We start from the raw sequence: 18072 nt of genomic DNA on the forward strand, positions 1-18072 counted from the left end.
CGCGGGTCCTCCGACCTTTGCTCCGGGAAGTTACTCCGCCCCGCGCGTCCCCTTTTCCCGCTGAACTTCCCGGCCGGCGCCGGCGGGATCCGTGGCTCGTGGTTGGAACGGGCAGCTCTGGCGCGGCCGGGGCCTGTCAGGAGCGTGGGGTAACTGCCGTGGGACAGCGAGCCCCGAGACTCGACAGTTTGCCACGCGTTTCCTCAAGCTACCGGTTTCATACCACCTAAAACGTTTGTTTGTGAATCCTGTCAGCCACCCGTTTCATACTGGCTAAAACATTTATTTGTGAATCTGTTCAGCCACCAGTTTCACACTGGCCAAAGCATTTGTTTCTGAATCCTGTCAGCCACCAGTTTCACACTGGTCAAAGCATTTGTTTCTGAATCCTGTCTGCCACCAGTTTCATGCTGGCTAAAGCATTTCTTTCTGAGTCCTGCCAGCCACCAGTTTCATACCACGTAAAACATTTGTTTCTGAATCCTGTCAGCCACCAGTTTCATACTGGCCAAAGCATTTGTTTGTGAATTCTGTCAGCCACCAGTTTCATACTGGCCAAAGCATTCATTTCTGAAAAGTCTCGTATTTTCTTACTTGTCCTCTTTTCCTGTTTCAGTCTCTCATCGAGCTCTTCGTGAACAGGCTGGACTCTGTTGAATCTGTCCTGCCGTACGAATATGATGCGTAAGTACATCACGAGGTTTCCTGGAGCATTGGGAAAGGCTGTTTGCTGCTCCCAGCACAGGGATGTGGCTCCTGGCACTGTACAGGTGTCACGTTTGGGCTGTGGGGATGGGGGAGTGAAGCTCAAGAGGGTGGGAAGGATTGAAGGCCACACCTGTGCCACCTGCCTGTCCTCTCTTGTTGTTAAAAACAAGGCTGCAGGGACTCTTGCTGCATTTTTTTGAGCTGAGTACTAGATTTCGTGTTGACTGGTTGATATGTTTGAAAGTTCTTCCTGTTATGCAAATCTAGGAAGACATGAGCTTTGAATTACTTTTCTTTTTCTGATAACTGAAAGAAACTCAGAGATCAGTCACTGTTAGTTTTTTTCTTTTTCACCAAAGTTCTGTAGCTAATTCTTGGCTGGTTTTTTTATTTAGTTTTGTCTTTTTTTTCTTGCCTGTGAAAACTGTTACCTGCTTTTGCAGGTATTTATAGGCCCACAGATCACAGTATGTTTTGCAGTCTTGCTGTTGGGCACACAGAAGAGAGAAACTTGCAGGTGTTGTATATCTTACCCTGTGCAGTGCAACAGCAGCAGCAAGACCAGAGACTAGCTCAAAAAGCCCACACTGTCACTATTTGCATGAATCTTTATGGAAGCCAGTGAATTTAGGACCACTTACTGAGGAAAAGTACTTATGCACCAGAGATAAGTGTGGGTTTGTTTGTCATTTTGTTTTTTTTCTCCATAACCTACCTGTGTTTAGCAATGAAAATCCACTGTTACGTGGTTACATTCACTCCCAGATTCATCAGTTTCAGGCTGTGTGTGGTTGAAAAGAATTGGTGAATGGCATTTGACAGTGTGGCACATCAATACCGAAAGCACTTTCCTCCTTTGAAACATATTTCAGGTTAAATACGGTTTGTAAATATTCCTTTAAGAAAGAGGTGTAGTTTTTCAGTGATTTTTTTTTTCCAGAGAAATGAACAGTCTGTAGCATAGTCTTTCCCCCCCAATATGAAACATTCTATTGTTTGTTTAAATTGCCACTTGAAAAAGATACTTGGACTAAGCATGATGCATCTTGTTAAAGATACTTCAGCTGTGATATATTGTGGTTGAAACTGATATTAAAATATACACCAAATTTCTTTGCAAAGCCACTTGGATTTTTACTACCTGGGGCTGACCTGCCAAAAGAATTGTGAAAACTGCTATGTTAAGGATATAACTTAAAATGTGTTTTAGTCTGATATTTACAGTTACATATCAATTAAAAATTAAAGGTAACATTTGCTACTTTTTTTTCCAGGTTTGATTTCTGTCAAGATAAGGAGGAGAAAAGACCATCAGAAAATCTTGGACAAGTGCTATTTGGGGAGAGAATAGCATCATCTCCATATAAGGTTCTTTTATGCTTTGAAGTTGATCCTGTTTAAATTTGATAGCTGTCATTCTGGTGGCTGTAATCCATAGGCAGAGCTGAAGATTAGATGATTGTGTGATTGTTTATATTTTTAATGTAAGCTCTATGGAGTTTATGTAATAAAATCAAAGCTCCTCCCAGCCCAAAGGCATCTTATGGTGCTTAATTAAAGTTAGGAAGCTGAGCCAGTAATCATCCCTCTTTCCTGCTGCACTGTGGCAGAGAAAGCCAGAAACTGTATCTTGAGCAGTTATTTAATAGGTGAATGTATGGTGTGTTAGGTGATCTGAAATAATTTGTGATTAAATGCAGTATTAGGGGCTGTAAAGTGATGACTCAGGAACTGTTTTGTGTACTTGGTTGTTCTATCAGACAACTGCCAGGGTGGGAAGGGGAAGTCAAGTTGGGGCTCATTGGCAGCTTTCCCCTGCTTGGACATACTTATCTGTTTAAAAACAAGTTTTGCCTCGTTGGTGCATGTAATTTGGAATCTTCTGTAAAATCCACGTATGGAAATACTTTGTAGATCAGGTATGTAGTGTTTTTCTGTCTCATGTCCTGCATTAACAGTGACCAAATGTAGCATCTCTTAAAAAGCTCTGCCATCAACTTGGGACAGTTACTAGCAATAGAGCTGTGGTCAAACGCTGACCCTTCATGTTTGCAACCTGTCTGCTGTTCAAGTGCACTTGCCAGGCTGGGATTTGCCAGTGAAGCTGAGAACTGGGCTATGTGTGTGTGTGATGGTTGCTAGATAATCCAAATCCCTGTGAGAAAAACAGGCAGCAGTTTCTGAGGCTGCTGCTGCTGCTCAGTTGTTAGGGACCTGCTCACATCTTTTCATCAGTCTGTTAAGCAGGTGATGCCTCTTCCCTTGTGTAAGCTGCTCCTAGGAGTCTCCTTTGATTCTCTGAGCTAATGTAATTTGAGATCTTACGAGTGCTGGTCACAAGCAGCTTTGAAATAACTAGCATGGTGGGTCATTTGGACTGGGTACCCATTGAATAGATTAAATGTTAAAGCAATTTCTTGTTTGGAAAGGCTGCACACTGCAGCAGTTAGAAAATGTTGTTCCTGGTTTTCTCTTAGGCCTTGGTAACATTAGAATTTTCAGTCATGTTTTAAGTATGTTAACTCACTGACAGGTAAATCCTAACTGGGTTAGAAGTTTGAGCTGCCAATGTGAACATGTTTGTGTTAGGTGGTGTCTGTGCTTGAAGCTCAGATGTTGTGCAACTTGCTGGATTTTTGGCAGCCTTGTCTGCTAACTTACTCACCATGAGGAAACGCAGCTAAAATTAATGTGACACGTTCAAGAAGGGTGTAGTGAAAGTCTGGGTTAGCAGATGATGACATTACCAAAATAAACCAAACTGGTAAAAGAAAAAGAAGCAATACCTTTAATACTAATTTTCAGTCCTCAGGGTTTATGCAGATGTAGTTTGCTTAGGCTATTGAAGAGATTTTTAGCCCCATGAAAGGGGATTGCTGGTGCTGGATATGCTTAAAACTTGACATTGAAGTTAAAGCTGTTGTATTGTAAATTCTGGCTTTAGAAACTTCTATAGCAAGGAAGTGAAGTAACTTAAAAAAAAACATTTAGCTTTACCTGAAAAAAACTACTCTAAAAGATTTTTGGAGCAAAACTGAAATGACTCTTTGTGTGCTTTGTTACCAGTTTACTTTTAAAAAGCAAGAAACATGCAAGAAGGTTTGTACCAGATCATATGACCCAGGAAACAGTGCTGATAAAAGCAAACTGGCTTTTTTGAAGAAAGGAATGCAGCTGAATTATCAGCATCACTGGTAAGCTGAGATGTGTGCTTGAGGTTGCTTTTTTTTCTGCGTTTCGACCTTGTTATCTGTGTTCTGAGTGGTTGCTTTCTTCCTTCTGTGTGATAGTTGTCCTCTGCTGTGCATCTTGTGGGTACTGCTGGAAACTGTGTGCATTACATGAATGGGAAATGCCAATGTGCAGTCAAGTGCAGCCCTTTCTGAGGATGTGTGCTTTGATGATTTCTGTCTAGGATTATCGATAACATGCCTGTAACGTGGTGCTATGATGTGGAAGATGGACAGAAGTATTGTAATCCAGGATTTCCAATAGGATGTTTTGTTACTCCAGATGGCAGAGTTAAAGATGCTTGTGTTATCAATGTAAGTGTTGGAACTTTTTTTTGTTAGTACAGCAGATGTGGTTTCATTTGTGGGCTTATTTTTAAACTTTCTTTTCCTCGGAAAGAACAGATATCCTTGTAAATATGGCTATTGTTCACAGTGTGGGCACTGGTGGAGCTGAGTGCTGCTGCTGTTTACTGTGTCTCCCTGATAGAATTGCCCACATGAACTGTTCATCTGGGTCTTTTGACCAGTGTATGTTTTATAAAGCTATAAAAGAACCACGTGGGTGTTTAAAAGCCTTACAAAATTGAGGTTTTATTCTGAAATTTCATGTGTATCCATCCTTGTACCTATTCATTCTTTATCCATGTCATGTTTGTGTGCAGGACCTTCTTTAGCAATTTCAGATAGAAGCTTTCTAGTGAAGACCTAGAAATGAGCTCTGTGTTCTAGTTGCAAAAGTTATGTCTAGCACAGTTTACAAGTTAAATGTGTCAGGGTTTTCCCAGATGGCTGGAAGATAACAAACACAGCTGTGACAGAGAGAATTATATTGACAACAATTGGAAATGTGTCAGTCATCCTGGGAGTTCCATGGTGAACTAGTGCAGTTACAGATAGTAGGGATAAAGCTTTATCTCTCCTGGGGTGAGGGACCACACTGCTCTTGGTGAGGAGAGAGCTCTCTGTGACTCTGCTCTGCCACATGACTTACTGCTCCTATGCAGTGCAGTCAGTTCATTTGTATGCAGCAGGTCTGATGCTTCTTGGAAGTGTTGCATTTATCATGCATGTTCAGTTAGTTTACACTGTCTACAGTCACCTTCCAACTCAGTTACTCCTCTGGCTCCCCAGACTCTTGAAAATTATCTGTGGATTAAATAACCTGTTCCAATTTGGTGTTTATTACTTTGTATGTGAGGTTGTTTGTGTGTTAAATTGATACTGGTGTATGTGGAGTTGGAAGCAAAGTGAGCAACTTGGATATAAACCTGTTTATTTTTTCAGGGAGGCCTTTGTACTTAGCTATCAATGGCTGAACTTCCTAGTGAGAGCTTAGGGAGCTTGTGCTGTGTGTCCATGAAGTGCTGTGCAAATTGTGTGTGCTAGCAGTGCTGTGGGGGCTCTGCAGTGTACCCAGTGTCAGTTTTAGTCTGGGAATTCTATTTGCAGTGGGAAGGTTGCATGGCATAGCACCACAGGGATGATTGGTATGTGGGCAAATGAGAATGTAGCACCATGGATATGGCTGTCAGCTCTGGGCTGAGTTGGGAACTGTCATCCTTGTTAACAAGTATACCCAAATATCTGTTCCCACAGACATAATTATCTCTTTAAAACGGGGCCAGGAGAGGGGTTGTTAACATGCAGTGGCACAGCTGCAGTTCATCCTTGCAGTTATGCAGCTGGTGTGCTATATTATCACTTCAGCTGCTGCTTTGGAAATGGAAGAAACAACCTAAAGCTGGGGTTACAGTGTGACACAGGTATGGTTCTAGTCCTTTCCCAACGAGAATCTGAAAGATCTGAAGAAAGTGAAAGAAGAGGAATCCAGATAAATTTTAGTGTAAGACACCTTTATATTTTGCTGGAAGCAGGTGAGGGATGGGAGTTGTATGGCAGTTGGAAAATGGCCGATATACACAATAAATACAGGAATTTTTTCACATGGAAGCTCAACTCGCATTCTGTCATCCTGGTCCCCTAATTCAAATTTAAGTTCTTTTAAACAATGACAGCATCGAGGAGAAAAGAAAATCCAAGTCAGCTTAATTGACTCTGGTATTGTCTGAGCTTTATATAGTTGTTCGTAATTTCAAATTCCCAAAGGATAGGGATGACAAAGCAGAATAGCTACTGAAATGAAAGGTATTTTTTGAAGCAGAACCTGGTTTGTAAGCTTTGGTAGCTGCAATGCAGGTGTAGGAATGGTGAATCTGAATTTACTTGTACCTTTGGCAGCTTTTTTGTTAAATACTGAAATGGTATCAAATACATTTACTTTTTGCTAGCAACACAGATGTGATAGTTTATTATATGGGTTTTTACTTAGATAATGCAATATCATCTATAGAAAAATACATAAATGTTTTGAAAAGGTATGTTAATGTTGTAGTGTTTACCCTTTGTTGCTCCTTTGTCGAACAGCAGTTTACTTTTAAAGCTCTTGGCTGCTTGCGCCCTCTCCTGTTCGAGAAGTTTTTCACTCTCCTGATCATGTTTTGTAGTCAGAGTTTAACAAGAAGAACACTTTCTACCTCTTCAACCACGTGGACATAACAATCATGTACCACAGCGGGAAGGATGAAAACTGGCCTGGTGCAAGACTGGTGATGGCAAGACTGAGACCACAAAGGTAACTGTGCATTAAAGCAGCATAATTTAAAAGTCATACAGGCATGTATGGTACAATGTGACTTGTTTTTTTCTGTTGCAATGGTGTAATGTGTTTTTAGTGAATTATACTTGCTATGCAAGTTTTTTCCTTCCATTTACATCTGCTTTGAGGTCATGGCAAGATGACTCTCCCAACCTTCTCCATTTTTGTTTAATGCTTCATCACTTGCATCCTGAGTGGCTGGAAAATGAGAATTTGCCTTTTCCCCAGCAGTGCAGACCACGAGGGGGCACAGTTAGGTTGCATATAACCTTGATTTTGTCGTTCTCTGATCTGATGTTTTGCTTGGTGCTTTGCTTCAGCCTTGAAGCTCTCCAGCTAGGGAGTATTTGTGCTTTAAGTACCCAAACTTTTCATGAAAGTTTTTATTATCCTGTGTCTTGCCTTAGTTGTTGACATATAACAGTGCATGTATGGTGTGGAATTGTTTGTCTAAATTGGGTAAATACACCTTGCCTAAGAGGGTGTGAGAGAGAGAGGACCTTGAATGTTTCCAGGCATGGGACATCTTCAACCTTTCTTGGTACCGGAACAGAAAAGGAGGTTCTCAAAGAAGCTGAATAGCTAGTACAAAATACACCTTGTTTGTTTGTTTAATAAAAACTTCTTTTAATTACTGTAGGAAAGAATTTGTGAAAATTCATCTTGTAGAGCAGATGCAATTTTACTTAACTCTTTTCCCCTTTAGCTACAAACATACAGATGAGAACAACTTGAGCTGTGAAGGTCCACCTATGGAGATTCCTGGGGAGTTCAACAATAAACTGAATTTGATCTACACTTACTCAGTGACATTTGAGGTAAGTATTGAGTCTGTTACATGAATATGTAATTCCCCAAAAGAATGAAATCAAAGCAATTGGATAATTTGCTAATAGCCATAACTGGATTAGATTAGCAGTGTCAATTCCTTAAGGATTGTTTTGTGAAGCATTTTTCTGAAAACAGGTTTTCCATTACTGTGGTTTAAGTGACACTTGGAATGTATAAGTAAAGACTATTTTTTTTGCTGTTTTATTACTAGTAGAAAAGGAGTAGATTGAGCAAGAGTTGTTATCCTTGTCATAAACTCTTTGCTTTTAGAGTTCAGTCAGGGTGCTGAATGTCATGTTGAAGAACAGTTTATATCACATTTGGTGACACTTTTGTTGATTGTAAGGTTTTTTTTCCTAGTAAAGTTGAAGGGTTTGGTTCATTTGTGTTGCTTTCATTTTTTCACTAGCCTTGTTTTTGATAGGTGGTCATTTACTTTTCAGAGTTAGTACTCTAATCTTTACTAATATGCTAATGCCTTATTCAGCCTGTAATGATTTAGACAGGAGGAAATTAGGCTTTCTTGCAAATTTATCTTTACCCCAGCATGGAAAGTGAGCCTCCTGTGGGAGTGGCAAGAGTTTGATTCAAGCTACTTCAACCCTCGGTGTCTTGGTTCCAGTCTGTCCTCAAAGCATGGTTGGTTTTCTGATGTAAGGGGCCAGTCTTGGAGGATTTGGCTTGAGACCACCAGCTTGTTTTGTACAGGCAGTCAAACAGCCATCATGTGCTAACAGCTTCCATCCTCCCAAATTGGATTTGATTTGAACCAATGACCCTGAGGTGCAAAGCTTGATATCCTGTTACTGTTCCCTTGAGACACACAATCCTCCTCAGACTCTCTAATTTTCCTACATGAATGAGCCTCCTGTCATTGACATTTGTGTTTAAATCTTGATGGCAAACTGCAATTTAGAATTTCAATGTGAACTTTGTGTGGTTAGTCATGTGATCTGTTAGGCATTTGGGTATCTCTCCCCCTTTTTTGGGCACAGAGCAGGTAAGGCTCAGCTGGTGTGGGTTCGGGTGCTTCCAGCAGATGGCACTTGGAAGCTGCTGGTTATCCCTTAGCCTTGATTTGAAGTGATACCCGATACATTTACTTTTATAAGCAGTTTCCAAATAACTGAAAAGGAGAGTATGTGTAAGTGTTTTTTTAATAGGAGAAGATTAGTTTCAGTAACCTGAATACATAAAGCAGCAAAATGTGTTAACTGTTTTATGGTCCTTTGTAATGCAGCAGCTGACTTGTGATGAGGCAGTTAGGGTGTCTGCTTTAACTAGTTGAAATGGGCAAGACACTTAGCTTTGTGTGTGTGAAAAGTTTGCATCATCATGGCTTTAATGTTTAGTACACAAGTGTAAAAAAATGTAAGCATGAGAGCAGCTTGGTACTCAGGTAACAAACTTTAGCACCACTTTTCTGAGACCCTGTCCCAGCCAGCTGTGAACTGCTGATTGAGCTGGTAAAGGCCAACTTAGGGCAATTTTGGCCACCTTGTTGTGTTGGTGCAGTTCTTGGTTACATGTTCTTGAACCAGAATTTAAAATTCCAGGCTGATGACCTAGTCTAAATTTTGAGAATTAACTGTACAAACTTACCACCTGGTTGAATAAACGAAGAAATTCAGCACAAATTCATGCCAGTCAGGGGATAGTTTGGTAGCAGGACAGCAGGTGTGTGCATCCCATGAGACCTGCTGTGGAGGGCAGGGCTTGGGGGTCAGAAAGAGTATCACTTGTACATCACCTGAAGTGTTCAGAGAAAGAGACAGAGGAGAATGGAAGCAACTTCTGAAGGTGAAACTTCTTAAATCCATCACAGGAATATCTGGAAACAAAAGTTGTCTGCCGGGAATCAGAGTGGAAATAGCCTGTATCAGCCAGCACTATTGCAGGGAGTGACAAAGCCTGTGCTAAATGTATTAAAGGTGATGGGAGAGGGAAATTCCTGGGGAAACTAGAAATACGTTTATGGGGTATGTTTGACGATGTTTCAGGGGCAGTGTACTGTGCTGGGAGTACCTTGTAGTGATGGCATGGTTGGTTGTCAGCTGCAGGCAGCTATACCCCAAATCATGGAAAGGTGAGGCTTGATGAAGCCTCAGTTGAAGGTGTAAGACATGGACAAGAGATTTCAACAAACAGGATATTCTTTTGGAGGCTCAAGAAGGTGAATTAATGCAAGAGGGAGGTCTAACATCCAGGGCTGATACTAAGCTGAGATACAAATACTGACTGAAAGGTTTGTGGCAGAGATTTGCTGTGTTTATTCCTTCTTGAATACTGCAACAAATTTATCCTTGTTTCTATTAACTTCTGTTTCATTTCTTTATAGGAAAAGAATAATATTAAGTGGGCTTCCAGATGGGACTACATCCTCGAGTCCATGCCTCATACAAACATCCAGTGGTTTAGGTAAGATTTGCATTTATGCAGTGAGTAACTTGCAGGGGAACACAAATACTTCTGCTGTGGTAGAACAAAGTCTGTTACTTTTCAGGCAAGAAAACTCTCTTGTTTTCATATGTGAAGTAACTTTTATTGGTCTTCCATCTCTTGGAAGCAACTGTAGTTGCATCATTAGTGTACAAAAGGAAAGCAGATTCCATGATTTTACTCTGTCATCTCCATTCTGGAGAAGTTTAGAAACATTGCTGCTCTGCAGTGTTCTTATTGTTGCTGTCTGGCTCTCTCTGACTGCCCAGTAAGAGGTACATATGTGTAGTGTGTTTTGTACTCAGCAGCTGCTTACAGTAAAAAGGTCTTTTTTTAATGAGTAAAAGATGTATGTGAAAAGCTCTAACTTATTTTGCTCCGTACAATGGAAATGGTATCAAGAAAGTACATACTTTATGTGGAAGTGTTAATGTTTTGCAATGTGTGTGTTTGAAAAGCCTAATCTGATTAAATTGGTCTCTCCAAAATAATAAATGGCATAATGTTGATTTCATTGCTTTATAGATATAAAATCTACTTGACAGCCTCCTTTAAGAGCTGTAGCTGTTTCACCAGGGAAATTACTTCTGAGCTATATAAGGAGGAAAATAAAGCAATATGTAACTGTCTTGAGAATAGCAATGTATCATGAAATACTACTGTTCTCACTTCTGTCTCCTAAGAAATCATAAAGGTACACAACTTAAACCAGTTTATTGTCTCTGGGTTGGGAAAACACTGAAAGGTTTGAAAGACTTAAGGTCTCTGTATCAAAGGCTTTTGCTCAGGCTTGAGCTGTGTGGTATGAACTGAGTGCATGTCCTGAAACCTGAATAACTGGATTCAAAGTTTGACTTTTTCTTTGTCTACAGTATAATGAATTCCCTCGTGATTGTTCTCTTCCTGTCTGGCATGGTGGCTATGATTATTCTGAGGACTCTTCATAAAGATATTGCAAGATACAACCAGATTGACTCTTCTGTGAGTAAAATTTACAGCTCCTACATGAGCACAGTTCTTCTGGCAATAGTGATTGATTAGTTTTGAGTACAGTCTAGAGAGACATATAACTGTGATGAATTTGATAAATGCTGTTATCTCTGGGTGTTGAAAATACCATGTTGCTATTTCATCTTTTCTAACAGCAGGAAATACATGGGCAGACAGCCTTACTTTTCTAGCACCATTTGATGAAGTTGTAATATGCAAGGACAGACCTCAGGTTTTAGGAGTACCTGGAGTGATTCACAGAACTTCTTGGTAGTGAGCAAACTCATATTTGAAATGCAGGTCCCTTTGTCTCAAGATCTCAACCAAGAAAAGCCTCTTTTTTAAATAAGTACTTTCACAGTCCACCACCACCCATAAGAGCAGTTTCTAGCACCATTTGATGAAGTTGTAATATGCAAGGACAGACCTCAGGTTTTAGGAGTACCTGGAGTGATTCACAGAACTTCTTGGTAGTGAGCAAACTCATATTTGAAATGCAGGTCCCTTTGTCTCAAGATCTCAACCAAGAAAAGCCTCTTTTTTAAATAAGTACTTTCACAGTCCACCACCACCCATAAGAGCAGCCGTTGAAAAGTGTTCTGGCATTGATTCACCATCAGGATGTGGCAATTTCTCCTGAGTGCTGTGGTTACATTGTGGAGCCAGTCAGGACATGTGGCTGGTGGTATGATACTGACCTAAGCAGCCAGTGTGCTCTTCATGGAATCTTCATCCTTGGAGATACTAAAAAGCCATTAGGGCATGGTGCTGGCTAACCTGCTTTAGGCTGGCCCTGCTTGAGCCAGGGAGATTGGACAAAGTGGTCTCCAGAGGTCCCTTCCAGCTTCAGCCATTGAGTGATTCTGTGACTCTCCAGCCTGGGATTATGTGTGAGATGTGTTGTCACTGCAGTCCTGTTCTAGGTCATGTTATGTGGCCTTAGCAAAGCACCTGCACTATATCTGTTGCAGAGACATTTGTAGTACAGAAACAAAGACTTGCTACACCTTTGACATATTTTCTGTCTAAAAATGTGTTTTATATCCTGAATAAACTTGTGAAGAGAACAGTTATTTTTAATGATAACTGGTTTTCTCCCCCTTCAGGAGATCAGGCTTAAAAACTACAGCAGGCAGGTATTGTCCCCATTGTCATGAAGCATTAGGAAGCTCAGTTGCTGTAATTTTTCCAATTCCAAGGTGATACTTCTTTATAGTAGTTTACGATATAGCTTGTCCAGAAAGCCGTTGTGCCAGCATGTGACTTGTGAACTTTGGAACTTTTGTGGTCTAAATTTGATGAGAAGTATGAGGCTATGCAACCTCAGAAAGGAAAGGATTTAAAAAAATCTCTATTACATGACTATTGTGAAAAGGGTCAAAAATTATACCAACAGTTAATAATGGAGTGAAATTAGTGTGAGGATCAGTAGTTGTCTTGCTAAATGTTATAGGAGAGGTTCTGATTAATGTGGACTAATACAAATTGATGTTGCCTTTTGCCTGTGGCTAGAAAGTGAGGTGGAACCACATACTTTGTCCAGTTAGGAGATCATAACATTATAGGTCATGTCCAACCTGAGTTCTAGCTGTGTTACAACTCCTCGGGGTATGTGTAAATGTGATTTTATTTTATTGTAGAATGTAGTTCTGGTAATCTCTGTGTCAGACTGAGTCTGGTTTGTCTGACTTAGTGTAGTGACTGAAGCTGTTGTGAATGCTTTTAAAATATGTACTCCTTAAAAAATGGGCAAGGGGCAGGTTCCACATAGGAACAGACTTGACCAGCAGGTTGTGAGTGAAGGACTGAGTACAAGTTACTCTTGCTCATTGGTGAAAGTAGTATCTGCAACCCAAAGGTGAGAAGTCATTTCAGATGCTACAAAGGTTTGAATTTTCACTATTGTCGCTCTATCTGGTTAAAGAAACACTTTAAAGAAAAATGTTTCATACTGAAACTAAAACATCTGAAAATACTTTTATTCTTCTTTGTGGTTTTGATATTAAATATCTTTTGTTAATGCAAATCCAGACAGTAATTTAAGTGGAAGAATTTTCCCACATCCTTTAACTGATGTTTCTGTGAGGCTCCTGTTTGATCTCTCAATTAAATTATGTTCAATATCTTATACTGTGTTGTCTTTATTAGTTGATCATTCTTAATGTGATAAAGAGCAAGACTTGTAGAAGCTTGATTAGTTTTCATGGATAACAGCAGGGATAGGTGTGACTTCACAAAACCACACTTTTTTTATTTGCTTACCAGGTGTAAGAGACTCAAAGATCTGTTGCAGTTCAAGGAGCTTATTTAAAGAGGTGTGAAATAATTGTGCAAAAGAGGACCTGGGCTGGGCAAGCTGCAGTGAAGCAAATTAGTATTTCACACTTAGGGGATGCTGCTGGTTGTACCTGAAATGAGACTGATGTGCAAGTCAGTGGCTGTGGTCTTAGTATGTGCATTTAATGTTCAGGTAATGCCAACTGGCATTGTGGCTATTTGGTTTAAAGTTTGCATTAGAGCCAGAGGATGTCTTTGGAGAGCATTTACCAGATTCATTGCTGGTAAGAAATCTATACCACCCATTCCAATCTGCAAACACTTTCTGTTTTGTGTCAGGAACCAAAGGGCTAAGCATTTATTCCTGCTTAGTGTTCACCATTTTGGAAACAGGTAGAGATTTATTTCAGATGGTAACATTTTAAGCTCTTCTGTTCCTTACTTACAACTACCTGGAAAAAGTCTTTCTTGTAGCTTTTAGTTGTGTTCTTGAGGGCTTGGTTATTTGTGGTCCTGTGTGTTGGTTTTGGAGGTTTGTTTTGTGTGAGGGAAGGTGCTTGTTTTGAGTGACTTTATTGAAAAGTTTCGTTGTTCAGCTGTGGTTTCTTGGGGCTGCTGGACTGAGTATCCCCTCTGCTCCCCATGCCATCCATCCATCCATCCACCTCTGACAGTGGGACAAAGTGCTGGTACTTGTCCCTTGTCATTCTAGGGAGCAAATTTCCTTCTGGAGTACAGAGACCATTTCATTCTTTTCCAGTACTGTCATTGAGACTGATGTGCTTTGAAATGGAAGCAGAGAAAGATAAATGCTTGAACTAGGTTGAAGATAAGTTGAATAGAATGCTTTGTTTTAGTTTAAATTTAGAATCATGTTCTATGGTTTGGCTAATTACATTTGAGTTTTTCTTGCTTTAACAGCTGAGGATTTTCTTGATAAATCCTGCCTTTTCCACTGAACCATTAGGGGGTTTTAAAATCAATGAGTGATGAATCAGATGCAATTAGTTTGGCTTTGGATCTAAACTGGAAGTTAATCAAACTTTAAATATGTATTTTGCATCTTATTTGTGTTAATTCACTGCTGCATTATGTATCTTTGCTAAAGACATTGTTGATTTTCTACAGGAAGATGCCCAAGAGGAATTTGGTTGGAAGTTGGTTCATGGAGATGTGTTTAGACCTCCGAGGAAGGGAATGTTACTGTCTGTCTTTTTGGGCCAAGGAACACAGATTTTCATTATGACATTTATTACTTTATGTAAGTAACTTCATTAAGGTAATGTGTTTGCAGTGGAATAATAATAAGGAAGATGCAATATTATTAAACAAATGATAAAAGCTTCTTCTGGAAATGAAGCCCTTCCTTTAGTATAAAACAGGGATGCAGTTTCATAACACTGATCCAGATAGCTTCCAGTTATAAGTGGTGTCATTGAAAACACTGTGGGATCTGAGCTAATTCAGATTCTTCATGAATGCAGAAACCAAACTTCTTCTTAAAAGTTTCTTTTTTAAAAAAAACAGAAACAGTTTGTCATGTTGTAAATTATCCAAGGATCCAGTAATGCAAGTTCAAAGACATGTAATTAAAGCTTTAATGTTCTGGGAACATTTCTATCCAATGTGTCTGACATGACAATATGCAGCCAAGCAGAAATAAGAGCAAGAGTTCACACCAATGAAATGATACTGACACAACACTGAGATAATGAGAGCCTACCATAAATAGCTGTATATGCATGTGATGATGTCATCTGTCACAAGTTGGCTATAAAGATTATGACCATTCCTTTTCTTACTGTACAGCAGGATTGGAAAGTGCAGTGGTACTTAGTACAAAAGAAGAGTTTTTCAAACTTTATTCTCCAGGTTTTATTCAGATTTTTTTTTCTTTCATAGACAAATTTATTACATGATGCTGTAAGATTAATAGAATTTTCTTGACAGGCTTTTCTTTCAGTGTTGATCACAATTCTGTAACTTAGTTAACTGCAATAGTTTCCTGTGCAACCAGCACGGAATAGAAAGAAATTGGTGGTGGGGTAAAATCTTTTTTCTGCTTAAAAACAGCTGGAGATCACAAGCTCCTTTACTCAAATATCTGTAGGCTGGTCTCTACAATTAGTTCAGACACAGGCAGCCTTCTTGGGTTAGAGAGGCTGATTTCAGGACAGTGCTTTCTTGAGTAAAATGTTGTCCATTGTCATGGATGTTAGCACTTTATTATTCAGCCTTTTGGCGATGAGATACTTTCTGTTTAAGAGAGGAGGTGGAAATAATACTTCTGAATGAACCAGTGCCTTTAGGGGTATGGTCACATGATGGGGATATATGAGAGCTTATGAACACAGTCTTCATTTCAGTGTCTGGTAGTGAAAGGGATAAACCTTCACAGTGGTCTGTGTTACAGGGGAATTTTGACATGTGTCTGCAAGTGACTAAATCTTTTTTGTCTCTTCAGTCCTAGCTTGCCTTGGTTTTCTTTCTCCTGCCAACCGTGGTGCTCTGATGACCTGTGCAGTTGTATTGTGGGTCTTACTGGGAACTCCAGCTGGTTATGTGTCTGCTAGGATGTACAAGAGTAAGTACATGCAATTATTTAATGGGACACAGCAGGTTAAGTTCAGAATTGCTGGGGTGAATATTAACCTCAGACTGGAGCTGGTGTCTCAGGCAACAAATCTGCTTCTTGCTGCCATACTCCAAAACAGTTGGAAAAAATCTTGAAATTTGTTTCTCCTTTTTCTCCTCAGCATTCAGAGGTGAGAAGTGGAAGACAAATGTTTTGCTTACTGCTCTACTTTGCCCTGGGTTAGTATTTGTTTCCCTCATTCTTTCCTTTATTCTAAAGTATAAATGAATCTGAGGTGGGAAGGAGTTGGGGAAAAAGAGATGCATTGTTGTGATGCTGCTTTATGTGATTGTGTTTAAAGTTCTCCAAGTTGCTGTTCCTTTTGTGCATTGCCTATCTGGGAATGTAAAGAAAATTGAGTTCTGAGGAGCTGCAGCCTGGTGCTCTACAACACAGCTCCTTAGCAACTCTCTTGCAAGGTAGTGTCACAGCCTTGGAGAGTCACTGCACCAGAACATGAGGAATAGTGATGGGGGAGTTCCAGTTTGGTACCACAGCACTTGGTATGTTCCAGGTAGTTCTGGCTATCATCATCTTATGTAAATGTAGGTAGTGTCCAGTTTTGGATGTGGCTGTAGTGTGTATCATACTGTGGCCAATGTTGCCCTGCTTGGAACGGGTGATAGCTCCTGCCTTTTGTTTCTCATAGCTCTCAAGACCTTTGGTGAGAATTATGTTAGTGAAGAAAGGGTGCAGAAACTCAAAGTTATCCCTTAGCAAATGTCCTTGGCAAAAGTGGAGGAAAAGATTATAAATAATTTCTTAAGGTATTTCTTCCCTCGAAAAGCTCAGAATGAATAAAGCATGACTTGATTTCAAGTAAAGTAGAATTTCATCAAATGAAATGTAATGTCTTTGATAACAATTGAGTGTGTATCTCTAGGAGAAATCTTTCTCTAAACCAAATGTGCTTCAGTCTCCCTGCTGTCTTTAGGAGAGAGAAGGAAGTATCTATTGATGGAAGAAATACTGTGCTGATCATTTAAACTCACAAATAAATTGGGTTTCACAGAGGAAGCAAAATGACTGTGGCTGGTAGAGCAGGAACAGATGTCTTGATTATGCTATGCTAGTTCAGTGAATTTGCATAATATCATAAACAGCCCAAGGCCTTCATAGTCTCAGTAGACTGATGGGAGTTCATATTTGCAGTATTTTTTTCTAACTTTGGAGGGGGTTGGGTGTTATGAGCTTGGGTAGATGATAAAGATTAGCAAGACCTTCAAATGGATTGGATTTTTACTTTTTGTTCAACAAGATGCTTACACCAGGGGTCGCCTGGGTGTGCTTATGGAACATCTCTGTTCCCCCAAACAGTTTTGGCTAGGGAAAAAGGAGCCTGTCTATTCATCTAATCCTCCCTCCTTCCTCTTTAAATTACAGTGGAGGATGCAGGTTCACTTTGGGGCAGATTAAATTCTTTCTCAGGAACAAACGCCTTTATAACCAAACCCAGACAATGGGCCCTCCTGAGACTGAATTTTCTGTGGTGCATCTTTGAATCCTTGAATAATGGCAATTCAAGCAAGTTTGTGTTTTATATGAGGCTCCTTTGCAGTGCATTTTGCTTTGTTCTCAGAATGGGATGTTTGTTGTTTTCTGGTGTTCTCCCAGGATGTTTAGAAAATGAGGCAGATGTGCTTAGCTGGGGAGGGAATAATAGGTCTGGAGAATGTTTCTGTTACTTTTTGGGCTTATGTGCGTAGATACCTCCATTGCAAGCACTGCACAGTGCAGGCACTGTAACTGCATCATTGATGAAAGGAACTGGGGCTGCTGGGGAATGAGAAGATTGCAAGAAGCCACATTTTTCTGATGCAGACTTCAACTGAATTGTAGCTTTTTAATACTAATGAATATTTATTCTTTCCTGAATATTTTAATATCTTTTCTGATTTATTTTTTTTTAGGATTGTCTTTGCTGATTTCTTCATTATGAATCTCATTCTGTGGGTGAAAGGATCCTCAGCTGCCATCCCTTTTGGCACTTTGGTGGCTATCCTAGCTATGTGGTTTGGAATTTCAGTCCCACTAACCTTCGTTGGTGCCTACTTTGGCTTCAAAGAGAAGGTAGAGCTCTTTGAATACAATCTGAAATGCACCTGTGCTCTGTAGCTGAGCCATTGAATCTCTAAGGATACAGGAACTGGTTGGATTGAAACATCTGTGGCTCCATGATTGTAAAATGATGTTTCAGGTGGTCATGATTTTAAAGCAGAGTCACACCAGACTTCTTTTTTCTGTCCATTCACTAGAGCCAGGATTTAATAGTGCTCTTGGAGGTCTTGCTTGCCTTTTGTGGT

At 40.0% G+C, this 18072-nt stretch overlaps 1 protein-coding gene across 1 annotated transcript in view; it reads left to right on the forward strand.

The window, feature by feature from the left end:
- Positions 1-616: 616 nt before the first annotated feature.
- Positions 617-18072, forward strand: part of LOC103799134 (transmembrane 9 superfamily member 2-like) — a gene marked incomplete at its 5' end in the record, with an annotated part of 28345 nt that continues 10889 nt past the window's right edge. The window contains 12 exons of the mRNA XM_009071437.1: positions 617-684; positions 1983-2076; positions 3775-3902; positions 4124-4253; positions 6446-6573; positions 7304-7415; positions 9767-9846; positions 10740-10848; positions 14263-14395; positions 15599-15718; positions 15891-15948; positions 17680-17839. Of these exons, the coding sequence (XP_009069685.1) occupies positions 617-684; positions 1983-2076; positions 3775-3902; positions 4124-4253; positions 6446-6573; positions 7304-7415; positions 9767-9846; positions 10740-10848; positions 14263-14395; positions 15599-15718; positions 15891-15948; positions 17680-17839 (1320 nt within the window). The remainder of the gene's footprint in view (positions 685-1982; positions 2077-3774; positions 3903-4123; positions 4254-6445; positions 6574-7303; positions 7416-9766; positions 9847-10739; positions 10849-14262; positions 14396-15598; positions 15719-15890; positions 15949-17679; positions 17840-18072) is intronic.

The sequence above is a fragment of the Acanthisitta chloris genome, unplaced genomic scaffold (genome assembly GCF_000695815.1).
Source record: "Acanthisitta chloris isolate BGI_N310 unplaced genomic scaffold, ASM69581v1 scaffold8580, whole genome shotgun sequence".
NCBI classification, from domain to species: domain Eukaryota; kingdom Metazoa; phylum Chordata; class Aves; order Passeriformes; family Acanthisittidae; genus Acanthisitta; species Acanthisitta chloris.